The 24,864-nt window shown below is 50.7% G+C and overlaps 10 protein-coding genes and 1 non-coding gene across 11 annotated transcripts; 7 read left to right on the forward strand and 4 right to left on the reverse strand.

The window, feature by feature from the left end:
• Positions 1–127: 127 nt before the first annotated feature.
• Positions 128–2,045, reverse strand: P174DRAFT_500365 (choline dehydrogenase family protein; the record flags this gene model as incomplete). Its single annotated transcript, XM_024830966.1, has 3 exons — positions 128–1,072; positions 1,135–1,743; positions 1,794–2,045. The coding sequence occupies 3 exons, from the start codon at positions 2,043–2,045 to the stop codon at positions 128–130; spliced, it is 1,806 nt and encodes a 601-aa protein (XP_024687349.1).
• A 1,442-nt stretch (positions 2,046–3,487) lies between these two features.
• Positions 3,488–4,599, forward strand: P174DRAFT_27804 (cutinase family protein). The gene is made up of 4 exons (XM_024821536.1): positions 3,488–3,741; positions 3,789–3,877; positions 3,931–4,145; positions 4,198–4,599. The coding sequence occupies exons 1-4, from the start codon at positions 3,672–3,674 to the stop codon at positions 4,457–4,459; spliced, it is 636 nt and encodes a 211-aa protein (XP_024687350.1). The 5' UTR covers positions 3,488–3,671; the 3' UTR covers positions 4,460–4,599.
• A 1,084-nt stretch (positions 4,600–5,683) lies between these two features.
• Positions 5,684–7,309, forward strand: P174DRAFT_508950 (flavin-containing monooxygenase; the record flags this gene model as incomplete). Its single annotated transcript, XM_024831505.1, has 5 exons — positions 5,684–5,814; positions 5,844–5,884; positions 5,950–6,053; positions 6,097–6,281; positions 6,304–7,309. 5 exons carry the CDS (start codon positions 5,684–5,686, stop codon positions 7,307–7,309), a joined length of 1,467 nt encoding a protein of 488 aa, XP_024687351.1.
• A 51-nt stretch (positions 7,310–7,360) lies between these two features.
• On the reverse strand, positions 7,361–9,719 carry P174DRAFT_382452 (alpha-N-acetylglucosaminidase; the record flags this gene model as incomplete). Its single annotated transcript, XM_024823120.1, has 3 exons — positions 7,361–9,235; positions 9,285–9,433; positions 9,490–9,719. The coding sequence occupies 3 exons, from the start codon at positions 9,717–9,719 to the stop codon at positions 7,368–7,370; spliced, it is 2,247 nt and encodes a 748-aa protein (XP_024687352.1). The 3' UTR covers positions 7,361–7,367.
• Positions 9,720–10,817: 1,098 nt separating this feature from the next.
• Positions 10,818–11,817, forward strand: P174DRAFT_27850 (F-box protein). Its single transcript, XM_024821540.1, has 3 exons — positions 10,818–10,902; positions 11,094–11,181; positions 11,236–11,817. The coding sequence occupies exons 2-3, from the start codon at positions 11,128–11,130 to the stop codon at positions 11,740–11,742; spliced, it is 561 nt and encodes a 186-aa protein (XP_024687353.1). The 5' UTR covers positions 10,818–10,902; positions 11,094–11,127; the 3' UTR covers positions 11,743–11,817.
• A 359-nt stretch (positions 11,818–12,176) lies between these two features.
• On the forward strand, positions 12,177–14,929 carry P174DRAFT_508952 (acetyl xylan esterase). Its single transcript, XM_024831506.1, has 5 exons — positions 12,177–12,542; positions 13,863–13,979; positions 14,074–14,314; positions 14,384–14,517; positions 14,541–14,929. The coding sequence occupies exons 1-5, from the start codon at positions 12,480–12,482 to the stop codon at positions 14,826–14,828; spliced, it is 843 nt and encodes a 280-aa protein (XP_024687354.1). The 5' UTR covers positions 12,177–12,479; the 3' UTR covers positions 14,829–14,929.
• Positions 14,930–14,992: 63 nt separating this feature from the next.
• On the reverse strand, positions 14,993–15,105 carry P174DRAFT_t17. Its single transcript has one exon. It is a non-coding gene; the product is annotated as a tRNA-Leu (tRNA).
• Positions 15,106–15,451: 346 nt separating this feature from the next.
• Positions 15,452–17,532, reverse strand: P174DRAFT_437178 (carboxylic acid transport protein). Its single transcript, XM_024826217.1, has 5 exons — positions 16,722–17,532; positions 16,538–16,668; positions 16,300–16,478; positions 15,904–16,252; positions 15,452–15,848 (listed from the first exon to the last, which is right to left on the reverse strand). The coding sequence occupies exons 1-5, from the start codon at positions 17,279–17,281 to the stop codon at positions 15,532–15,534; spliced, it is 1,536 nt and encodes a 511-aa protein (XP_024687355.1). The 5' UTR covers positions 17,282–17,532; the 3' UTR covers positions 15,452–15,531.
• Positions 17,533–19,161: 1,629 nt separating this feature from the next.
• Positions 19,162–21,216, forward strand: P174DRAFT_456423 (potassium transporter; the record flags this gene model as incomplete). Its single annotated transcript, XM_024829428.1, has 2 exons — positions 19,162–20,412; positions 20,542–21,216. 2 exons carry the CDS (start codon positions 19,162–19,164, stop codon positions 21,214–21,216), a joined length of 1,926 nt encoding a protein of 641 aa, XP_024687356.1.
• Positions 21,217–22,004: 788 nt separating this feature from the next.
• P174DRAFT_437180 (HVA22/TB2/DP1 family protein) lies at positions 22,005–23,605 on the forward strand. Its single transcript, XM_024826218.1, has 3 exons — positions 22,005–22,366; positions 22,489–22,638; positions 22,697–23,605. The coding sequence occupies exons 1-3, from the start codon at positions 22,338–22,340 to the stop codon at positions 23,502–23,504; spliced, it is 987 nt and encodes a 328-aa protein (XP_024687357.1). The 5' UTR covers positions 22,005–22,337; the 3' UTR covers positions 23,505–23,605.
• A 264-nt stretch (positions 23,606–23,869) lies between these two features.
• On the forward strand, positions 23,870–24,336 carry P174DRAFT_416484 (uncharacterized protein; the record flags this gene model as incomplete). Its single annotated transcript, XM_024824505.1, has 2 exons — positions 23,870–24,152; positions 24,209–24,336. 2 exons carry the CDS (start codon positions 23,870–23,872, stop codon positions 24,334–24,336), a joined length of 411 nt encoding a protein of 136 aa, XP_024687358.1.
• Between the last annotated feature and the right edge of the window lie 528 nt (positions 24,337–24,864).

Below are 24,864 nucleotides of genomic sequence, written 5' to 3' on the forward strand. Positions count from 1 at the left end.
GAGGGTTCACAACAATACACTATTGTACATGTACATAGAATTATTGACAGATTATAAACACGAAGTAATGCTCCGCCGTGATGGCTTAATCCATATATGAAACCATCCGTCCCACCATCATAAAGAATCAACCCGCCAACTCGCTCAAAATATCATCCGCCGCCTTCTCCGCAACCAAATAGGTCGAGACAGCCGTAAACGTCCCCGGAATACACGGATACACACTCGCATCCACGACTCTTAGCCCTTGCACCTTGCGCACCCGGAACTTGCTATCCAGCACCGCCATCGGGTCACCATCTGCACCAATCGGACAAGTCGAAGACGCATGATGCCCCCACGCCGTATCCCTCACATACATCTTGACGTCCTCCTGGCTGACCACCTCCGCACCAGGCAGGACTTCCGTGGTGGGGACCAGCTGGCGACGGAGCGCATCACGCGCAAGCTCAATCCCCTCATAGATCGCCTGCAGGTCTTCATCCGCGCCCATGTCGAAGTAATTGAACACGATGGCCGGTGTATCCAGCGGATCCGCAGAGCGCAGGCTGACCGTCCCCGCGGTGTTGCGCGGATGCGCCTTGAGAACCGCCCAGGTGAACCAGTCGTGGCGGGCGGTGATGTTTACGCTGTAGCCCGGAAAATACCCGCGGAAGTTGACTGGCCCGCCGAAGACGAAGGCGTCGTAGGCGTTGTCGGCGGAGACGGTCGACTTGTAGAACATTGCGGCGGCGAAGCCGGCGGAGGAGTAGATGCCGCGGTTTCCCAGTGGGGGTTTGGATTCCCAGCGGTCCAGGCAGGGGTCTGACTGGGTGAAGGTGCAGCCGTGCAGGCTGGTCCAGTTGGAGGGGACGTGGGCCTGGACGCCGACCTCGTAGTGGTCTTGGAGGTTTGTGCCGACGCCGGGGAGGTCGGCGACGAGGGGGATGTTGAAGCGGGCGAGTTCGTCGGCGGGGCCGACGCCGCTGAGTTTGAGGATCTGCGGGGAGTTGTAGGTGCCGCCGGCGATGATGACTTCGCGGGAGGCGGTGGCGGAGCCGGGGTGCCGGGTTGGGAGAGGTGGGCGAGAGGGCTGGCGCGGTAGAGGTGCTTGCCGTCGAGGAATTCGACGCCTGTGGCGCGGGGCGGGGAGACGCTGGTGTCGAAGACGACGCGGGTGGCGTGGCAGTTCATCCGGACGTCCAGCGGGTACTTCTTGCTGCCGTCTGGGTTTCTGGCGTCGCGCACCGCGGTGATGAACTCGCGGGGCCCGTTGCGGCGGCCGTCGGTGCTGGACAGAGGGATCTGGTAGTATCCCGGCTGAGTGTCGCGGGCGAGCGAGTCGGCGTTGGCGTCGCCCAGGAGCAGTGTCCCAAAATTCATGAGCGTGTGGGTAATGTTACCCAGAGCAAAGGCGCCGCCTGTCAGCAAGCTGAGCAGTTGCGGGTCCTTGAGGACAATGTCCAAGGGCGCGGTGTCGGTGTGCAGCCAACCGTCGTAGCCGTGGCCCTTTTGACCGGGGAGGAGGTACTCGTTGTGCTCCATACGAACAAAGTACTTCCGCATGTTCTCCGGGGACCAAGAGCTGTCGCCCGTCAGCGTGGCGATGTACTCAAAGTCGGAGCGGTCTGGATAGACGGCTATCATGGCGTTGTGTGCGGTGCAGCCCCCCAGCGTGCCTGTACGGGGATACAACGTCCCCATCATGGTAGAATTGGCCGGCGGGTTGAGACCGGTGTAGATCTCCCCTTCGGGGTCTCGTAGCTGGTCTTGAAGTCGCGTGCCTGGCGCTCCTCATCGGCGTAGTGCCGCACGAAGAAGTTCCAGGCCATCTTCTCGTCTTCGGACGCTAGGGCCGAGTATGCCGGCACGGTGTAGTTGACATTGCGCCCTTGGTCGTCTCCTGCTTCGATCAACAGCGTCTTGTGTCCGGCGAGAGCGAGACGAGCGGCCAATGGACCGCCTCCAGCGCCGGATCCCACGACAATGTATTCATACCCAGTCAGATGGACCGCGGAGGTCAGGCCAGCGGCCAGCAGGCTCAACAGCTTGAGTTTGCAACTCATCGTTTTGTCAAATAAGACTCTGACGAGTGATCAAGGGGTAGAAGGCGGTTTACACTGTTTGGCGTGTTCTACCCCTGAGGGATTATCGGGGACAGGAAGAATTCTCCGTGCATGATGGGATCCGTCGGCATTTCCTGCTGGCGGGGAATCTAACAGACATTGAACAACTGACTGAAAAGGCGAAGATCATCATGACGAGAGTTGACATTTCCTGATTTAGACAGAAGACGCTGATAAAAAACTGCGAGTCTGCGAGTCTGCGAGTCAGAGTTCATCCTCGGTTGGTGGACACAGATCGTCGTGGAGAATACCTACTTTGTCATGGTGGATAACTAACTACTCCTTGAACTTGAAGCAGCATGAGGACAACAATCACATGATTTCTTTGATAATGCATAATAAAAAGACCGACTAGACTACAGGGTGCAGCGACATGGTGAACATCTTGAAGCCTTCTGGGATGTCTTGCCTCAAGAGTCGCTGCATGCTAACATAGGCCAGTCATGCAATCCACCTGTGACAGGCTGTTTTTTTAGCCTTCTGCTGTGGATGCTCGATTTTGCAACAAATCAAGACGCCTCGGTTGTTGGCATATTGATGCAGATACCAGAAAGAGGAATATTCTGGAGTGTGGTCACGCTCGAGTCGACGGAATATCTTCGTTCTGCTGTCGAGAAGGGGGCGGGCCTGAGGCCGCTTCCCCAGCATTAGCGTGAGGTCAATCCCCCAAGATTACCGAACTCTCACAAAGTTGACAGAACCAATAGCTCTAGGGATCGTTATGAATGGATGAGACAACTTATGAGGGGTTTACCAATGAGAGGCCAGTCGGCGAAATTTAAGCCGGGACTGTTGATCCACATGTCTTTCAGTGGCCTAAGGCATGCTCGACAGTCCAGCCAGTGCCAGTATATCATCAACTTTATTATGTTTTCGCGGCGCTAAAAAGTCGGAACAAAGAGGGGAGATACGAAGTGCAACAGCCATCAATTCGTCAAGTGTCCCTATCAGAATATCTGGCGATACCAAGAATGCAGACCTCGGACATCTGGCCCGGAAGAAGACTCTCCCCCGCATACAGTTTCATCTAAAACAACACAAAGTCATCCTAAATACCGAGAGGAATCAGCCAAGTACGGTACATATATCTTGTAGTATACGGTTACCGTGCCACTAATAGGCTTCTTCAGGTCATCCTCGACGCAGCCAAGACTTTTTGTGCGGAGAAATCGCGAAATATGGGGTAGAAACATATTAAAACCCCGGCAGAGGGTCACCGTGACCCTTTGCCAGCAGAAATGCAACCCTCCTCGACAAGGATGCGTGTATTTCGCCTCGGTTTGAGGGGCCGGCGGGCTGAATAAACACTCGCATCCAGTTTCTGGCCAATACCATCGAAAACATCAGCATCCCTACCGAGGATGAGGACCCGTTTCTATACATTGCTGGAAGAGATGAAGAGAAATGCCGGGTCGACTTGTGAACAACTACCGTTGAGGAGCAAGGTGTCCAAGGGTATAAAAAGAGCGTTCAGGATGCCTTGAGGGTGTGGTTGATTCCAGACAGCAGCAGCAGCAGCAGCAGCATCATTGCCAGCAGATCAAGATCTCTCCAGTCCTCTCAAAAATGAAGTTTGCACTCCTCTCCCTCGCGGCCATGGCTGTAGCCAGCCCCGTAGCCATTGACGTGCGGCAGAGTATGTGCCTTCTCCCTTGCAAAACAGTCTCCGTGCTAATAAGACAGCTGCCGTTACCGGGGATGAACTTCGGACTGGTCCCTGCGAGCCCATCACTTTCATCTTTGCCCGGGGCTCCACCGAGCCTGGTCTTCTGGTATCCATACTTCATGCCAGTCCTCAATTCTAGTAGATACTAATGGAAGAAAGGGAATCACCACCGGCCCGGGAGTCTGCAACGCTCTCAAACTCTCTCGTCCAGGCCAGGTGGCCTGTCAAGGCGTTGGACCAGCCTATATCGCTGACCTGGCCTCCAACTTTCTCCCACAGGGCACGAGCCAAACTGCCATCGACGAGGCAGCGGGTCTCTTTAAACTCGCTGCGTCCAAGTGTCCGAACACGAAGATCGTCGCTGGTGGATACAGGTACTTTCCCTTCGTTCATAACGGCAATCGAGAAAGCTAAAGGACTGTGTAGTCAGGGAGCGGCTGTCATGCACGGTGCCATCCGTAATCTTCCAAGCAACGTCCAAGACATGATCAAGGGCGTTGTGCTCTTCGGCGACACGCGCAACAAGCAGGATGGGGGCCGGATCCCTAACTTCCCCACAGACCGCACCAAGATATACTGTGCTTTCGGCGACCTGGTGTGCGACGGGACTTTGATCATCACTGCGGCGCATCTCAGCTACGGCGATGATGTGCCGAACGCAACCTCTTTCCTCTTGTCGAAGGTTTGAGTAATGGCTGCTCTAGTCACCGTCTGTGTTGGAGAGACATCAGAAGGCACAAGATTGTAGGAGGAATAGTACGACATTTAGGATAGCTTAGCAAGCAATGTCAGATGGACTCGCTGCCTCAGGCTTAACAGTACACTGCCATGCCTCATTCCCCAGGTACCAACACATCCATTACCCTTTTAGGCCTTCCACTAGGCAACAGATGAACCATTATTACGTCTTCCTCTCAACCAAAGGAACCGGGGCGGTAGTGCAGCGGTCGTACTATTGCGCAGAAACTCTGCCACTGCAACTCCGTTGAGTCTAGAGTATGGTACCTCACTACCCAGACAGCCCCGGGTTCGATTCACAGTCCTCCCACTGAGAGGAGGAGCCTGGGCGGATTTCCAGTTGGCGGGAGTGCACCTGCCGCTGATGTTCCGTTTTGTCTCTCAGAAATATTCTTTTCTTTCCTTTTTTTATTGTATTCTTATTTTCTAGATGTCTTGTTTAAAGAGTAGGTAGTAGTCTATGCCTTCTCTCTTTGGTCGTTATCTTGTAGTTGAAGCTTTTTTCTCTCTGTATACCAGAGATGCGGACGCAAAACACCTACGCCCAATCTCTTTTCTCATCTCAACTAAATCATTCTGAGAAACTTCGCAGGGACATCCATATTTTTCATTAACACCAGATTGAGATTACTGGCTCAATAGACTGGCAACGCCTCCATTATTTCTCTCCTTCCTACAAAGCGGTATTCCCAGCAGCTCCAGGACAATGGCGACCAGTATCAAAAGCAACAGAAGAGAAGACACAGTCTCCTACGAGCAGTTCGAGGAGTCGCACGCATAAGCATGGTCATGCATTCTCGGAAAAAGCAATATAGCTCGACCTGTCGTTGATAAACTCGCATTCAGACTGAGATTCTTCGAGAATTTGTTGTGTCCTTCTGGCATCTGTCCGACAATGACCATCACCCACTGACATGCATTGTACTAATTATTCTGTAGTAAGTTGTTGGATGAAATCAAGAACATGTTCTTAACAGCAGCATCAATTGCAGACGTCAATGAACCGAGTCTGACATGCATTGCATACCCTGCTAAAATGAGGGGGTTACTGCATATCCATGGCATCCCTGTTGTACGAATGTCACAGCAGGTGAAGACGGAAAACGAATATATTTGCCTTTGTCCGTTTATCGCCACCTCTCTAAAAAGAGTTCAAAGAATTCATACGAGCACAATGTCGGAACACTACCTCGACGCCCTGGTCGTCGGCACCGGGTTCTCAGGCATCTACGCTCTCCAATCCCTCCTCGAACAAAACCTCAAAGTCAAAGCAATCGATGCCGCCTGCGACGTTGGCGGTACCTGGTACTGGAGTCGCTACCCCGGCGCCTAAGTGATACTTGGTCGCACCTGTATCGCTACTCCTTCGACTACGGTATCCGCTCTACCGGCGGTATGTCTCGCAGCCCGAGGTGCTGGCATACCTGCGCCACGTCGTAGACAAGTATGACCTACGCAGACACATGCAGTTTAACACGGACATGGCTAGCGCCGTTTGGGACGAAGGCACAAGCACATGGCGAGTGTCCTGCAAGACCGGCGATGTTTCCACGTTCGATACCTCCTCACATGGGGCTGCTGACAAAGGCCAATTACCCTGGTCTTCCTGGTCTGCAGGCGTTCCACGGCAAGATAAGGCACACTTCTTCTTGGGACACGGAGCTAGACCTCAAGGGTAAGCGAGTTGGTCTTGTCGGCGTGGGTTCCTCGGGTGTGCAACTCGTGCCCGCCGTTGCGGACACCCGTCCAGTCCCTGCACGTCTTCATTCGCCGTCCGCAATACTGCGTTCCCAGCGGCGACCGTGCACTCACCGCGCATGAGCGCGAGGAGATTTTCAGAGAGTTCCCCAAAATCTGGACTGAGACTCGCACCTCGCGGCTCGCCATCGGGTTCCCCGAGCTCTCGCGAGAGGCCATGGCGTTGTGCCCCGCAGACCGCGAAGACGCCTTCGAGCGCCTGTGGGAAGCCGGAAGTGGGCTGCAGTTCCTGTTTGGTGGGTTCACGGATTTGCTCACGGACCCCGTTGCCAACGAGGAGGCTTGCAAGTTCATCCGGAGGAAGATTGAGGCGATCGTCCTGGATCCACAAAAGCGGAAGGTGCTTACGCCAGACGAGCCGTATGCACGTCGTCCGCTGTGTGCGAACGGTTTCTATGAGCAGTTCAACCGAGAGAACGTCTTTGCGGTGGATATCCGGACCCATCCCATTGTGAAGATTGAAGCAGAGGGGATCCGCACGGCGGATGGAAGGTTGCATGAATTAGACGTCATCATTTTCGCAACGGGGTACGACGCAATGGACGGAGCGTATGTTCGGTTGGACATTCTAGGCCAAAAATCAGGCGGAAACCTTCGGGATCTTTGGAAGGCAGAAGGCCCAGCGAGTTATCTGGGACTTTCCGTACCAGGTTTTCCTAATCTCTTGATGATCAACGGGCCACAGACGCCGTTTGCTAATATCCCTCCCATATCAGAGGAGAATGTAAACCTCATAGTGGATCTAATAAAGCGGGCTGAGGAGGTCAGTCAGCAGGAGAATCGCCCCTGTTTGATTGAAGCAACTGAAGAGGCACAACGCAAATGGGGCGAGCACTGCGACGAGATCGCCAACAGCACTCTCCTGAAGCAGGTACCTCAATGGCTCTTCGGCCATAATGTTCCCGGCAAGGTAGTCTCCACGTTATTCTATTTTGGTGGAGTCGGACGGTTCAGAGCTTTAATTGCGGACATCAAGGCCAAGGGCTTTACGGGATTTAAGGAGCCTCTGAGTAGGAAGTCAGAGCCGCGGGCGCATCTATAAGGCGTGCTGCATATTTCCATTGCGTCTATATTCGTTGATAGTCTCTCTATCCCCGTCGTCAAGGACTATTCTGGTCTCCAAACACTGATGGCCACTTTCGGCTCACTTTTGCCAGCACGGATCGTAGATCACGAGGTTCAGCTCGTGTCGATTTACGCGTCTCTTCCTGCCATTTGAGCTTGAAATCAAGCAGTTGCGCCTCTATTTCTGTTGCATTATACTTGCTTGCCTGGGTGTTTTGCAAGTAATCCAGGAACCTCCGCCAGCGAGGGATGTAGTATGACGAGACCAGCCCGCCCCATTGCTTTGAGGCATAGTCGTTGATCTCACCCTTGGGGCCCCAGAGGGTGATCTGGTTTCTGGCATTGTACTCGTAGGAGTCAGCCTCGGTGTCATTCCTCGCCCATGATCGTGCTGACTGGATCCAAGTCGACAGGCGGAAATTGTCGTTGGTGGAAAGCACAGAGTCCAGATCGCGCAGCAGCTGAATCAGATTGCTTCCATCCTTGGAAACGGAGGCGCCAGCTTGATATGTAGACACCAGTTTGATATACATAGGGATAAATGCGTTCGCCATTACTTGACGGGTAACGTCGACCATGTCATAGAGAAAAGCGGGCTGAGACCATAAAGAACGGTCCTTGGATGTTGCGGAGTCCATCAGTTGCCATACCTCGACAAGCGCGGCCGGGTCGTAGTTGATCGTGGTAGGATGGTGGCTGGTACGGTTAAGCAATCCTGATATGCTTGGTTGCAGTTCAAAGATGGATTTAGACACCGCCGTTGACGTCAGGTTGGTGTTGTCGTAGGCTGTTGTTCTCAGAATATCCCATGCTTGATACAATTCTTCAGGTACGGCTGAACCTCTCCGTCCAGAAGAGTACCGAGTCTTGACCCAGTTATGGAAGTAACGGTCCGTATCAATCGGCTGCCGAGACCAGGCTTGATCCAGAAGCAAGTCGTACATGATCTCATTGCCCTCTTGACCTTCCATGGTTAGGCCAAATCCAACGAGCGAGTCCGAAGCAGCAAGGGCTTGGGTTGCATTTACTGTGACATTCATCACCTGTCCGTACAAGCCCATGTTGCCTCCGTAGTCATGCAACTGGCACCAAATCCACGGCTTGCCATAGTACGACTGCGTACGCTGCCACTGGGGCTGCGACTCAGAGAAGAGGTCCAGCACCAGCATGTCCTGGTCCACTTCAACACCGGACAAGTACGCCTTCACACGCTCGTCGGTCCAGAAATCGGAGTTGGAGTAAAACAGCCAACCCTGCATCAGCCAAACAGCACTCTGATCCGCGCTCTTGAGGCTCAACCACGTGTTGTGGGTGACGTTACGCAAGTAGTCAAGATCTCCCGAGTAGGGATCGTTCTCGTTGTACTGGTCCAGTGTATAGATGTGCGTGATGTTTCCATACGCTTGCTGCTGTTTCTGGATAAAGCTGCGCTGCAGGCGGGCGAAGCTGGGGTCGAATGGTTCCAGGAAGGTGTCGTTGGTATATTGCTCATCAAACCCTCCCCATCTTGAACCATTCACCACTGTTGCATTTGGAAGGACACGGCTGATCGCTCGAGGCACAAACCCCGTAAATGCAGGAAGAACCGGGGTCATACCCAGTTCGACCATGCGTCGGACAATCTTCTTCTGTAGCTCGAATTGAGAGCCAATCCAGGAATAGGGCAGATCGCCGCCCCAGGAACCTTGGATATTACCGAATCTGTTCCAGGCTTGGAATGCTGGCCCGCTCAGAAAAGACGAGATCTCAGCGTCCGTCAGGCCGATGTCACGGAAGACCTCAACCAAGATCTTTTCCTGGCCGACCCAGGCAAGGGGCAAGTTAATGCCTCGCAGAGCCATCCAATCCAGCTGGAGCTCCCAGTCTTCCCATGACCAGAATGCCGTCGTGTAGGAGAAAGTCACTAGGAAAGTCAATCGTGCTGCGACAGTTTCATAGAGGTCACAACACACCAGTATTAAAATGATAGCGTCTTTCAACGGTGCTGGAGCCAGTCAATGGTTTAGATAGACGAGGAAGTGGTGTCGGTGCTAGATGTAGCTGACTGCCGACAAACCAGTAGATGTCCACAAGCGCGACATCGGCGATATACCGGTGCAGACTGTTTTTGTTGTCAATCGCAATGCTCAGCGGTATATAATTTGTAGAACGTCATACCCGTATGACAGGGCGCTTAACGAATTTCCCTGCACCAAGATTGTGCCGTTGGCAGCCGTTGACACAACGAACTGATCGTTATTGGTCGAGTTGAAACCCACAAGAGAGAACCGAAAACTGTCGACATGCTTCGGCATTCGACGACGAACTAGATCGTAGATTCCATCAAGCGACTGCGCAAAAGTGGTGGAGGCGCATAGCCCCAAAAGCAGTGCTTTGACCCAGACCATCGCGGTGTTCGTGTCGATCCCTTCTGCGAAACCAAGGGGATGATAATCGACATGCCGAGTACGAGTAATATGACTTCAGCTGAATTCCACCACAACCCGGGACTTCTGTGGTCTTATAACAGTAGCCTCCCAAGTACCTTGATCGAATAATTTTAATTGAGTTTGTTGGAACCGTAAGCTTCCATATTGAAGTATCCCCGAGATTGTGACCTCACTGGTCTGCACAGTTCCGTCTCCCCACATAAGTGCCAATCTTATCAAAGCTGGCTGGTCAATAGCCAATCTACCCCTCACGTGTGTTAGTGAGCGTAGGTTATAGTCACATCGGGGTTTTTGAATTGAACCTGTGGCTGAAGCCGCTGAAAGCCACAAAGTCTTAGTTGTGTGGCCTTACAATCACCTTCACCAACGTACTGGTCTTCTGCCTCTGCGGACAGGCCAATTCTCGCCCGTTCATCTTCGTTCTTGACATGGTTAAAACAGATCATCGAGCCGGCGGGTGTGCGGAAAATTTGCCTCTGCGTTGTGATCCAAGTGGTGGCTCTCGAAAATGCTCGTCGATCTGTGAGCAGGAAATGATTAGCCTTGGGATATTAGACTTTATTAGACGACGGTAAGACCAACCTTGGCTTCATATGTAGCATTCCAGAAAAGCTTGTCCTACAGGTTATTTCTTGAAACCTGGAAAGCCTAGTCCTCTTTCTGTGGGTGATCCAAGGCACCAAGAGCAGCAAGCAGAAATATCAACTGGCGGCAGATGTAAGCAGAGATATCTCTTCTCAGGTGCTTGCTAGAAGATAGTACACGAGAATGAAGCAACCGATCCGTAGGACTCAAGTCCTCCTCTTGTTCAATCAAGCATGCCTGAATCGTTTCGCATAACGGAACGAGATGGTGACACACAGGCGTGAGGAATAGACCAAGGACGTTTTCAGTTCGGATATCGACAGAGGAAGAGGTTGAGTCGAGACGTTCCATTCTCTATCCTTTGGTTGTGAAACACTCAGCTTCGTCTGAGGGGGCATATTCGACTCTGCGCGTGAATGCTTACCAAACCCGTGACAAGAACCTAGAAGGGCAGGAGTAAAACCATCTCCTGGACCACCACACTCAACGCAGGGGACGAACATACGCCGATGAGATCATTTTCGTGATTGAAAAGAGTCGATAACAGTCCGCGAAGGTAGCCCTAGCACCTTTTCTGTCTTCTCTCATGTACAGGTGGAAGGTATTATCGGAAAGATCATATCAAGCTCAGTCTGTCACGACTCGCATGTGAATGATTTCCCCATCTGAAAGACAACGTATATATGCCTCCATCTTACAGCTCAGCCTTGGAGTTATTTTCCGACTGTACAATTGACTGATCTACAGAATATCATCTGAATGTCCTGCATCAACATCTCAAATGAGCACCTCAAGCCTTCCACCTATCAGCTCTTTGAAGCCTCTGGGAGCTCATGTGAGTATATTACATTGACTTCAGCGTCACGACGATATTGACAGAAGAATCTAGTTCTTTCGAAGCAAGAAACAGCAGTCCTCACCCCTCGTCAACCTGCCTACTGAAATCCTGGTTCAGATCTTTTCCTACACAAATTTACGCGACACGATTGCGTTATCAACAAGCTGCAAATATCTCCTCAGCATCCTCTCTTTCACTGCCTTTCCTGGCGACTTTCTACTCAGGAAACTCCCAGACCTGACACCCATAAAGCTGATCCTGTTTCTCTTGAGACTCGCATGGCCAAGGGAAATGAATGGACGTGCGAAGAAAGGTCTGCGTTACTGCAATGCCTGCCTTCGTATCTATCCAGAAAAGAGACAGTACTGGGAGGAGAAATTGTCGATGAACATCAGCAGAGATTTCTGGAATAGCCTGAAATCCCAGTGGGAAATGAACCTTGATTGCCCTAAATGCTATCTCAGTCACAAACGCACCTATATGTGTCTTTGTCATGCGGCATTCATTAAGCGTTGGGAGCAGATTTGTGCTGAGCATATCGGCTGGTTCGGCAACTAGGCATAGGGGCATCAATAATGGGCTATGCTCCATGACGACTAGAATGGCATGCTCTCTCTAGAGTTCAGTTTCGTCAAACTGCACCTTGGGTTTTCTGTTATGTACCTGCAGAAGACATTTCATGGGATCTTCCAGATCCAACACTTACCTTACTGAGGAGCAGAATGTGACTGACGGATCTTCAACCTTCGCTCTTTTGAGAATCTGGGACGTAATTTATCCATTTTCAAGACTGCTCTTCCTGCAACAAACTTCTTCAATGTCGAGGTTAAGCACCATGCCTCCAGTCTACTATTACATGTATCTTCAGTACTGTCTACTGGCTCCCATGAGATATTATCTCTTTTAAACTGTCAAAGCTTGCTCCGCCTAGACTACTAGATCTTACAGCAATTAGTTCTTGAGATATTGGAGTGACCACGTTCCATTCGATAGCTATATGAGTCTGTTGTGCCCCGAGTGATTCTCTGACCCGCAGAAAAACGTCCCGTACTGTCCTAATCATGATTTATGAATAAGACCTTGAATTATCCCGTCGTACAGCTGTCTGTGTCTCACCTAATCCAATCAGAGCTCTCTGTATTTCTTTCCCATCAAGCTTGACTCCTCGAGTCAAGCTGACTCTGATACTGAACCGGATATGCAACCGGTACCGGTTTCTGTTTCTCCATCTGCGCCGTCGCCATCTGGTATTGATTCATCGGCCATTGATTGTGAGAGTGCTGGGCAGCCTGCCAATGTTGGTTGTGAGGCTGGGGAGGAGTCTGCCATTGCTCAGAAGGCGCAAACGAGTAGCTAAGGTTCTCCAGGTTCTCCCGTTTGTCTTTCTTGCGGTCCATGCGACATTTGAGGATGAAAAGTGCGATTATTGTGAGGATGAGGATGAGGAATGCGAGGGGGATAACGACTGCCTTGATGATGATTTTTGTCTTTGCGTCCATGTTGGATGTTAGATTGGGAAGAATCTTTGAGATTTGACAGAAACTGCAGAGGTGAGATGTGACCTCACTTATCTTGACTCAGTCATGAGTAAAATAGAGGTGCCTAGCTGCGCAACATATTGATGTCGCTGCCTTCAGCGCTTATATCCGTCATTACATTTGATTATTCGCAGTGACATAGGGGGGTGGAGTAAGTATGCAAGCCATTTCACGCAGGCTCAGACACTATCGACGAATTCTGATCAATCGTATGCTTTGAGGAAGGCCAAAATAGAAATTGGCTATCTTGGCGAATGCTTGATGAAGGCTTCTGCAGGTGGTCGAGAGTGAACTAGACAGTGTGTGGCCAATGGAACACGCGAATTTGGCGCTGTGCATGTTAGGCCCAAACCAAGAGGCGTTGATGTCTGTAAGCCAGACTGTCAAGCTGTCATCTCCACCAGTTGGGTTTTTTATCTTGAATAGAGGTCAGTCTTAGTTCGATAAGTCATGATTGGATCCCCAGCTATGGCTTGTGGTCGTCGATGAGGTAAGTCCTCTTCCTCAGCTTAGGTGTAAAGAATGAGCGCACATCATGTCTAGAATCATCTCGGCGTAAATCAACCAGAATATTTTGAGATTAGAATCAATGAAGCCAGTTCAGATATCACTCAGCTCTGGTTCCTCAACTGGCGAAAGATCAGTTGATTTACGAATTGCCGTTTAGGGACATTTTACAACTTTTTCACCTATCCTTTCATCAGGTCCAAATGCCAACCTAGTCAGTCCGCTCTCAGCTCCCATTGAAGATCAGTAGTATCTAGATAGATAGATCCTGAGCCTGTAAGTCAGTCCGGGTTGCGTACGGAGTCCTCCGATAGTCCCGCCCCCATACAGGAAAAGCCCCGCCTTAACGTAGCTATACCAAGAGTACCAGACTGACTTCCACCAAATCATAGCAGTCATCGGGCCACAAGCCAAGAGGTTGTACCTGGTACACAGCCAAGGCAGTCTTGGCTGCTCCCCGGGTAGTTTCCCTTTAAGCATCGTCAGGGCAGGCTCTGTCCTTCATTTCCCCATATCCGTGGCGAACTTCTCTTGTGCCTGGATAGTGACGGATTCGCATGCCAATTTACAGCGCCAAAGACAATCGTTCCACCAATCAAGCTATCTGCCGGAAGATATGATAGTCCCAAACAGTTCGTCAATTGCTTTCTAAGTCATGCATCCGCTGCAGGTCCTCACCCCGAAGGATCACCGATCGTCACTCCCCGAAGGATTGAATCCTCCGTGGGCCCTGTTTCACCTCCAGCTTCGGTACAGGGGCAAACTTCCTCATTGAAATGGCGAAGGCTCTCTGAGACGGAATCTCTCAGGTGCCTTCGGGCCGTCATTCGGGCTTTTGATACAGGCATACGACACCGGCTCCCCCTATGCCAAACTGGCAGAACACTTATGGCTTCATAGTCATCTATCCCGAGAGTCCCTACGAATTCAAATGCAGGGACGTGAGCCAGAAGCGACTCTGACTCACAATGGTGGCGGAAACAGCAACTCCATCGCCAACATGGCCGCCTGGACTAAGAAGCAGTACAAGGTCGACTGCATCAAGGTGTTTGTGACCGGTAGCAGCTCCAGGCGCCATGATGACGGTGCGTTCATCTTACAGCCCGAGGACAGATCGATTACGTTACTAACAACCAACAGAACAACCATGGCAGCCACATATCCCGAGCTATTCGCCGCAGGTATCGCCTACTCCGGTGTACCCACCGGCTGCTTCATGTCCGCCACCGACCAGGTCCAGGCATGGAACAGCACCTGCTCGCAGGGCAAGTCCATCGCCACGCCTGAGGTCTGGGGCGGCGTTGCAAAAAGGCCATGTACCCGGGATATAACGGCCCACGACCTAAGATGCAAATCTACCACGGGAGTGCCGATACGGCTCTGCTCCCGCCTAGCTACAACGAGACCTGCAAGCAGTGGGCGGGCGTCTTCGGGTATAAGTACGACGCTCCAAAGAGTGTCGTACAGAATACTCCCGAGGCCAAGTATGAGACCACCACTTGGGGTGACAAGTTGCAGGGTATCTATGCCACTGGCGTCGGCCGCACGGTGCCCATTCACGGGGAGCGAGATATGATGTCGTTTGGTTTTGCCCGTTGATGGCAATCCTAGTTTCATCAGGCGGTTATACGGAACGAAACGGGTTATAGAATTATGTCAGGAATAGAAGAGGAATAGAGCGGATCAAGCATGCTAAATAAAAAGTGTTGTAAAATCCAAAGAGACAAAAAAATAAAAAGAAAAAGAAAAAAGAGAAAGAGAAATGACAAGAGTGGGATTCGAACCCACGCCATCATACGATGATGAGGAAACTCTAAGAGCTCGGTATTAAGGTGGACCTTAACCTCACGCCTTGGACCAACTCGGCCATCTTGCCTTACTTGAGTATTATGTTTCATTTTTGAATACATCAATTTGATCGCTCCAGTTTGATAGCAATCTTGTAGGTCAAACGCCCAAAAAGTGTTTGTGTGGGAAGAAGAGATCCCTAGAAATAATACCATGTGCTTCTGGAGGTTAGCACTTGCGATTTTCAAGAACGTACGGAGCCTGCCTTACGGCAAAGTGGCTCGGGGACTCTGATCTACTTTGTCCTGGGGAACACCCAGATATTCCGTTCGGCACAATAGTTGAATAAGAACAAACAAGTGGCTTTCGAAGACGACTAATACAACAGTAGTATAAACGGTCTGCAACCTTTCAAGTGCAAGGACACCAATAGCCACCCAGATCATCTCATCATTTACATAGAGTCATCATCCTATTCGTGAGCTGACACTTCGCCAAAGAGTTTCTGAGCGGTTCAAAGTTTCCCTACTTCCTCCACTCTCTTCTCGGCTGCCTTGTCATCCAGTCCCTCTTCCAGGTCGATTTCCTTTTCTGACCGGACTGACTGGAGACCCGCAACGGCAGTCTCGAACCGACGACCACGCTTCTCTGGTCCAAATGCCGTAGTAAACACGATACCCATCGCAATGATGGCCGTGGCAATTCCCATGACAGGGCCGTACGCGGGAACCCGATCACCAGATGGAGCGGTGATCAGGGTCTTCTCGGCAATGGCGTTGACGATCTGGGCTGAGGGCGATGAGATCATGTTTCCTAGCTGGTATGTGATACCTTCGGCACGTTAGTGAGGATTTCCCACAATTGGTTATGGATATGAAATACGAACCTGGGAAAGAAGACCGGAACGCGGGTGGAGAAAGTTCATTCAAGTGAATAGGGATGACACCCCAGGCACCTTGAACGAAGAACTGCATGAAGAAGCCGGATGCGCTCAGAGATCGTTCGCCTTGTGGGAGAATCCAGGCAGGAATAAGGATGGCGGAGAGCAGGGCGGAAAAAATGATAGCTCGGCGCCGTCCGACAAATTGGGACAGGTATCCAATAATTGTACCACCCACGCAAGCGCCAGTCTTCATCAGAATAGATGCGCGAGAGGCTCCAGCGTTGTGCATCTCTTTCTGAGTCAACATGAACGTAGTGTATGAGTCTTGCGAGGTGTGGGAGTAATAGTTGAACTACGAAAGTCAGCCCCTATTCTCCAGTGAAAAGCGCAAGGACATACCCAAGTCATCAAGATGATACAGTAAATGCACATCTTCCACTCCTGCCCGAGCATCTGCTTCGTCTCACGCCAAAATGCGCCGGGGTCAGCGGCTTTCTTGCCGGCCTTCTTGGCTTCGAGGAATTGTTTGGATTCAGGGAAGCATATGCGAATGAGTCCAACACCGATTGAGGCGCCAGCTGTAAGTTTGTCAGCTTCCAGCTCGGAATATTTTCGAAGGGGAATCCAGGCAACGGACCCGCAATCCAGAAAACTGTCTTCCAACTCTCTGTTGAACCGCCGACACCGAGATTTGCGCAGGCGGCGAGTACGTATCCAAACGAATAGCCTTGCTGCAGGATTCCGGACATGAGACCACGAGCATTGACACTATGGCTGTCAGCGAAGGGAGAAAAAACTCGGAGTCTGTGATTAGCACTTACGGACAATGTTCCAATGCCATCGCGATGGCATTACCATAGACACCGCCCATAAAAAGTCCGAATAATGACCGAACAGCCAGAAACTGCTGGAACGTACGGCTGTAGATGGTGGCTATCTGTAGGATACCAAGCACAATCATGTTGGTTACCATGGGCCATTTGCGCCCGAACCGATCGCCAGCTAGACCGAAGAAAGCGGCACCGACGCTTCGTAGGAGCAGGGTCAGAGTAATAGCAGTGGTGATATCGGTCTTTGAGCGGTCATAGTACTTTGCCAGCTTGACAGTCTGGATAGATAGGGCATGAAAATCAAACGCATCGGCCGTCCATGCCAAAAAGCCAACAGTGAAAAAGAGCCAGTCCCGTGCACCGAGCTGCATAAGCAGGCTGACAGGGTTCTGGATAGGTTCGGGTGATTGCCATTCTGCGTGAGTCTCGCCAGACTCGTTGGTCACGACGACACGCTGTTTCCAACGGAACAGATCGCCAAAGGACTGCTTTGCGGTGGCGATGATGCCATCCGGAATTGGCTCCGCTGGCTCATTATGGGAGGTACTCATATTCACAAGTAAAGCGAGGAACTATGGGCGGTGTTGCTTGGTATTTCCCCTGGAATAGGACGAGGGTGGACGATACTGCTAACAAAACCCCTCGCTTCCGTCTCGGACATGGCTTTTATATGTATCTCACCCCCGTTGACCCCGGTTCGTTTTCGCTTCCCCATGGGGAGCCATGCGAAACCCCGCAGGGCCTGGCCATGGAACTGATACTAGTAGCAATACGGTGATACCAATACTCTACTCCACCTACCCCAGGTTCTCTCGGGCGATCTCCGCGAGGAATTTCCAATCTGTATCGAGCCAAGACGATGCCAAGCATCTAAACAAGACGTGGCCGCCAATGGGTCCGCATCAGTAGCAGCCACACTACCCAAGACAGACTGGCTTGATGTCGTATCTTACTTCTGGTGTTCTGGTGGGCGTCAACAGCGTGCGTTCATGTCTCGCCCAGACACGCTAAGTCCTCCAATGTTCCCGTGTGAGCGTGATCGAGACTGCCGGTTCGGAGAAAAGGGAGCAAGGTTTTGCAGCAAGTAATCCACAGAAGGTTCAGAAATCGCGCACTCAACTGCTCGGACCCTAGATGTCTATGGTAATATGGCCGAAAATCGGTGCCACATCGGTCGGGTTCTCCCCAACCGTTCGAGGCCGTGAATCTGTACAGACGTACGGAACTAGTCGGGACAAGAAGTTTAGATGTTGAACCCCTCAGAAGAGAAAGCCAGTTCACGAGTTCAAAGTCAGCCAAGGAGCAAACAAGTTGATAGCTTGTTACGTATGGCATGGCATTATCATTGTCGGTAATCTACCCATCACTGGCTGCCATCACTATCCAGTGGAATCATCTTAGCTGCCAACGAGAATGATAAAAGGGGAATTGCCACTCTCTTTTGCTCTCAGTTCCCAAGGAACCTTTTGATCCGTTTAAAAAAAGAAATTGAAAGCCTGCTGACTTCTTGCAATCTCTTTCAGCAAGCGCCGGCCAGGTTCCGCTGCTATTCCACGGTGGAAAAGCCGGAAGAAGACAAGAGGCGTTCTTGGCATGAGAGCGTCGGGGGGCTTAAAGTCTTGGGCCTCTTGTCCACGAGGAGGCTAAGGCTTAATTGAAAGAGTTGGGTGTTATCTCGGGGAGAATCGGAGAGGAAGAGGCCAAAGACACGAGAAGGATTCTTACGGATTGAGAGAGGTATGATGATTTTGTAGGGAGTAATAATGCTAAGAGAACACAAGTATGGTACAATATCGGAGAGAAGAGGAGAGGAGAGGAGAGGAGAGAAAGAAATGCCTCAATCAGTTGTTGCCCGTGTGTGTTTTCGTAGCCTCAGGTGGCGATTCTTCCTGTACCCCACTACCAGGTCAACCTGTAGCCTGTGGCCTTTTGATGGACCTTTCTGCTCTTTGATCCAAGTCCTACTCCTACACTGGGTGAAAGACCAATCTACCTATGACTTCTAAATCTTCGCAAGTTGTGACTGAGTCAATGACCCTCGAGTGGCTGTGCTGTGCTAATTCGTCTTGCGGGATTAATTTCGTCCATTTGAACTGCTGGGAATGAACTTCAGATCTCGACTATCCATACCTTTTTAAGATCGATCTTCCTCATTTTGTATGAGAGACCTGCATATTTTGAAGCTATGACCAATGTTAATTCTGGGTCTCTGCTTCAACCACTGCTCTCAATGGTCATAAAATAACCTCAAACATGTGCGTTATGAGATATTTGTTAGCCTCTACGAGCCATTCCCACGAGAGTGATGTCTTACTGAGGCTTTATAACTCTCCATCATGTCTTGCTCTTCTATCGCCTTTTCAACCCCAGGGAGAGGTGATTGGAAGTTTTTTTGCCGGAATAGCGTTTGGAGATTGTCTGGGGCATCGCAATGCGAACGCCCGACCCTCGCCATGAAGACCAAGATCTATCTTCATTCCGGCTTCACCACCACTATATATATATTGCTTTCTGGACCATACTGGCATCTTCCACCATCTATGCTATTGGAGGGGTCAGTTATATTGATGCTCTACTACTAGCATCTGGTGCTGCCACGCAAACCGGATTAAATCCCATCGACTTGAATCAGCTTAATGTGCTTCAGCAGCTAATCCTGTGGATTGTTGCTATGGTCACCAATGTCATCTTTGTGAACTCGCTTCTTGTCTGCATCCGTCTGTATTGGTTTCGGAAGCGGCTTCGACGGGTAGTCAACGAAGCGAAACTTTTGTCATTGATGCGGAAAAGGAAAGCAGAAGAGACAGAACTTGGACGAGAGAATTCCAACCTTGTGGTGTCTGACGTCTTTCCAGAGCGTGATAGCCTCCTGCAACCTTTGCTTGACGGAGATAGCGACAATGGCCAAAAGCTGTTTTCAACCAGATATCATGTCATGAAACGGATTGCTCCGGTGTCCAGTAGCCTCCACGTTACTTTCCACGAGGTGGAACATCAAGCAAGGCACCACCGACGATCATTCACTAGTACCGGACCATATCAAGCTGTAGCGGAAAGTCGACGTTTGTTGGCAAGACCTCGTAATGATGCCGGCCACAGCATATCCTATTTACCTTCGCTGATGTGGCAGCCATCCATTTCGAGTTATTCCGACTGGGACGAAAGGCAAAAGGACCAGCTCGGCGGGATCGAGTACAGGGCACTTAAGACGCTGCGGATGATTCTGATGTGCTATTTTATATTTTTCCACATCCTAGGGATTCTGCTTCTTGTCTTGTGGATATGGCTGACCCCAGAGTTTGGCCAATCCGTCACGGTGAACGGGGTCAGTACTTTTTGGTGGGGGATATTCACTGCTGGTTCAGCTTTCAACGATCTAGGATACACTCTGACGCCGGACTCAATGGTCTCGTTTAAGAATGCTGCTTTCCCCTTGGTTCTGATGTCCTTCCTGATCGTCATTGGGAATACTGGGTTCCCATGCATGCTTCGCTTGATCATATGGCTGCTCTCAAAGCTGGCACCGTATGGTAATGCCCTAAATGAGGAGCTTCAATACCTCCTGGATCACCCACGCCGATGCTTCACGCTTCTTTTCCCCAGTGGAGAATCGTGGAGGCTCCTAGGGGTGCTGATCTTGCTCAATGGATTTGACTTCACTGTTTTCTGCACTCTCTCCAATGTAAGTGCAATTGGTTCAATCCGTAGAGCAAGCAGGCTAATCTAAATCGCCTTCATGCAGAAATCTGAATACCAAACGGACCGCCAGTCTCCGTCTACCTTTATTGGGCTCATCAATGGCTTGTTTCAGATCGCTTCAACGCGAACAGCCGGCTTCTCCGTCACACCACTCGCAGACATCCATCCTGCCGTTCAAGTATCTTTCCTCGTGATGATGTACATTTCTGCCTTCCCATCCGCCATCGCCATGCGCGAAACCAATGTATATGAAGAAAGGAGTCTCGGAGTCTACGAGAATGAGAATGACTCCGATTCAGAGTCAGAAGCTCGGGACGGAAAACATATCGGGCTGGCCGTGCACATCCAGCGACAACTGGGATTCGATCTCTGGTATGTCATGCTCGGACTCTTTCTCGTTGCAATCGCGGAAGGAGGCCGTCTCCAGAAAGCCGCCGACGACCCGGCGTTCTCGCTCTTCTCTGTTCTCTTCGAGATTGTATCAGCCTATGGGACTGTCGGGCTTTCTTTGGGATATCCTGAGACGGAAACAAGCTTGTGTGCCCAGTTTAATTGGGTGTCAAAGTTGGTCATTGTCGCGATGCAGTTGCGTGGAAGACATCGTGGACTCCCTCACGCATTGGATCATGCAATTCTGCTGCCATGTGAATCGCATCAAGATGACCAGGATGAAGGATCGAGCTGGCTGGGAACTTGGCTCAAGAGGCGTGCCTCGAATTTAAGCATTCCACCAATGCTGAGGCAAGAGGAACAGGCCGACGAGGAGGAACATCTTTTGCAAGCATAGACATGCCTCTAGTACATTAGATAGAATAGGGACAAGTATGGAATAAACGAATTTTATTTTAATATTGGCATAGGATGACACCGCACATAGTACGCGGAGTCTCGGACATGCTATTGTAGGACCGTCCACCGTGCAAAGGCTGAGATGCTCTCTGAGCAATCCCACAGCTACCTCCCCATACAAAATAGGTGAAACAGTACAAGGTGGCCGACCAGTCCATGTCGTGCAGGGTGTCGGTCTCCAGACAACCAAGAAGGCTCCTGTCTCTAAATGTTTGTTTCTCATCCTTTAGTATTCCAGTGAAATCATGCAGTGGCCTAATTAACCATGTACCTAATTTTGCTATTACTCGAGATACCATTCTCATTGACATTATTCTGAAATTTCATTGTCTGTATAGCCCAGCATTAGGTTTCTACTCAGAGTATATCCCACTCACTTCGAATATCTCGTAGTCAATGATGCTCATCAGTAGGAATTAAGAGAGCGTGATGAATGACGTCAGGTGGATGGTCTATATGGCCACTGAAAACAGTAATAACGAGGGCTCGACCTTGTTGCTGTATAAGATTATTACTTAATGTTCATACTGGTTTACAGAACTCTTGGAGTTGTATCGCCCTCGAGTATCGAATGTGGACAGTGTGTTATTTTGTCAGTTTGGTAAAGCTGCGCAGCGACAGCCCACCCAAAATGGGACCGACCCATAGGGCTTACAGCCTTATAGCGTTAGGTTACCTAACTATGGACTTCGTAATGATCTCCAGCTCACAAAGCTCAGGCAACAACTTACGTAGCTCTCGCAATTTTTATTTTCTTCTTCACTATCCCTTGTATTCTTCCTTTTTGCCATCCCCAACTTCAATTGCCCCAAGACATTCTTGTCAGGCGGACTCATTTCTCGATCATCATCCCTGCGGCTGGCCGTTCTCCCTTTGACTGACCCGTGGTCGCGTGAAGAGCTCTTGTTTCCCCACCCCGCACTCAGAGCTGTGAGGTAGCTATCAAGTTGGACGATAAGATATTCTTCATCAAAATACACCACTTTGAAAGTCTTCGCGATAAAGTATCCCTGTATCCCATCAACCTATAAAGAGTTTCCGGAGATCAGTTTATTCAAGATGTTTGGAATCATCGCGGACTTGATGTCGTAAGTACTCTGACTCCGGTATCTCCGGGAAAATGCGGGCACCAGATATCTCTGTGGTCGTCCCTCAATACCTGTGACCATTAAGTCCGAGCTAACGCTTTTCGATCATCATTTTATTTCAGCTCGGTGATTACGATCCTCTTCCCCGTATTTGCCTCTTACAAAGCTTTGCGCTCCTCTGATCCGTCACAACTGGCGCCATGGTTGATGTACTGGGTGGTCCTCTCGGGCATTTTGCTGGCTGAATCATGGACGATTTTCATCCTGGGCTGGTACTAAAGACACATCCCGATAAAATAGCACAACGAAAGCAAGGCTGATATACTGTAGGATCCCGTTCTACAGCTGGTTTCGACTGTTTTTCTTTTCCTATCTCGTACTTCCTCAGACGCAGGGCGCAAAAATCCTGTACCAGACCTATGTCGATCCCTTCCTGGAACACCACGAACGAGAGATTGAAGTGTTTATTGGCCGCTTCCATGAGCAGGCTAAAGCCCTTGGGCTTCAATACTTCTATCAGGCCATCGATTACATCCGGGAGAAGATTCTGAGATTGCCGGGTCAACACCCTGCCCCTCCACCTCCGCCAACCGGCCCCGCTGGATATGCGCAGTCGCTCCTCTCTCGATTCTACCTCCCTACCGCTGCTGGCGGAGCGCAACAAGCTCCTGCGAATGATTGGTACTCCACGATCAGCTCCGCTGTGGCAGCATTGACTTCCGCAGGTAAAAGCCATGAAGCGCGGGCTGAAGAGCTGTCTGCCAGCGGGAACCTCTTGCCGCGAGAACTGACTGGAATGTCCCGGGAGGACAAAGCTAGCTTCATTTCCAAGCAGCGCGAAGTGATTGAGGTGTTGCGCGCCGCATTGGCCAAGGAAGAAAGTAACCTTGACAGTGGCGATGTGGACGACGATCTTGCATATGGCTCCTCTCTGAGAAAGAATTGCAGTGACAACTCGTTTGACCATATCAACCCGGAAGACATTCGTGATCGATCTCCGGCGAGACCGCAAAGATCGTCCAGTGGCAAATGGACGTCGGGATGGTTTGGCAGCGGAGAGCCGGCTGCTTCCTCTGGCGTGGAGGCTATTCCACGCGCAGCTGACGACGTTCCGCGGTCCAGGGGATCCCACCATTAGACTAGTTGTCACTGCGTGATGGCTTCATGCTGAGTATAGTCTCCAAATAGACTGGCCAGGGTATATATAGACTCGTAGGCATGAAAGACAATGAATTGTGATCAAATCAGTTGAAGGGGCTTTGTGGTGAATATGCCTTGCCGCAGTATTTTTGCATTGGTTGATTGCCATGCTAAGCGCTGAAGTAACAGCGCCGCAGCAAATGACTTAAAGAGTACCCATCTACCTCATCAACAACACCAGACGGTGCCATCGATGGACCTGCCCCGCTATCAACCAGGACTCACAGCGATAAAGCAGTGGACTTGAATTCTTCGAACGCCCTTTTCTAGATATCACCTGATCGAGATCCACAAATGACAGCAATGATGTACTCTCAAGTGCTTGAGAGGCTGCAACAGGTCGCAATACCTCTCGCTCCCAGCATCAACACCATTTCCAACGCAACAGGAACGCTTATTGAGCTCGCGAAGCACAACATCCCGCTTCCAACTGCTCTTGGGCTTCATTATTTTCCCAGGAACGTCACAACCTACATCACTCAGAATCCACTCCGAGTCGTTTCGATCTGTCTCTTCACATTTCCTCAGGCGGTTATCTCCCCTGTCCTCTATCTCACGGGATTTGGATCCCTGGGTCCTATTGCTCGTATGTACCCTCGTCCTTGTCTTTACTCGGACACCCATGGCTAACTCATAATCTAGATTCCTTAGCCGCGTGGTATCAAGCCTCCTTCGGCAACCCGGTGGCAGGAGGCGCCTTTGCACACTTTCAAAGCGCGGCGATGGGTGGTTATGGATTGGGTGTTTTGTACACTGCTCTTCGGGGGTAGTTGGTGTGGCTACGGGGGTGCAGATGGCTCTGGGTAAGGAGAATGGGACTTTGGCGGGATGATGTGGATTGCTCAACTCTACGCGTCTGGTTTAGGACCATATTCATATATTGACAGACACGTGGTTGCCAATACCTACATCCTGATATTCTATCACCATCAGGTATGTTTCCTAGGAGGGATAGATTGGTTTGGGTGGATCTACGAGGAGCTGGTTTCCGGACCAACCAGATAAATAAATCACGACGTGGTGGTAGTCTATGCTCTGTGCTCCGGGTACTTCTCTACTATGATACAGGACTTGGGGAGTATGTCCTGTACCTGGATTGAAATTCAAGAATATCAAAAGGCAATTTGAGTACTCTTCTAGAAACCCATGGGAGGATGATCCGCCATGCCAATCGACATGCGGAATGCAAGGAAAGGTACGGGTGTGACCATCATGCGATATGGCACTAGTATTGACATTTAGCTGAACATACCGTGCAATGTCTACCTAGGTAGCCTCAGCGGAAGCTGGGGATAGTT

The sequence above is a fragment of the Aspergillus novofumigatus genome, assembly GCF_002847465.1.
Source record: "Aspergillus novofumigatus IBT 16806 chromosome Unknown P174scaffold_1, whole genome shotgun sequence".
Lineage (NCBI taxonomy): Eukaryota > Fungi > Ascomycota > Eurotiomycetes > Eurotiales > Aspergillaceae > Aspergillus > Aspergillus novofumigatus.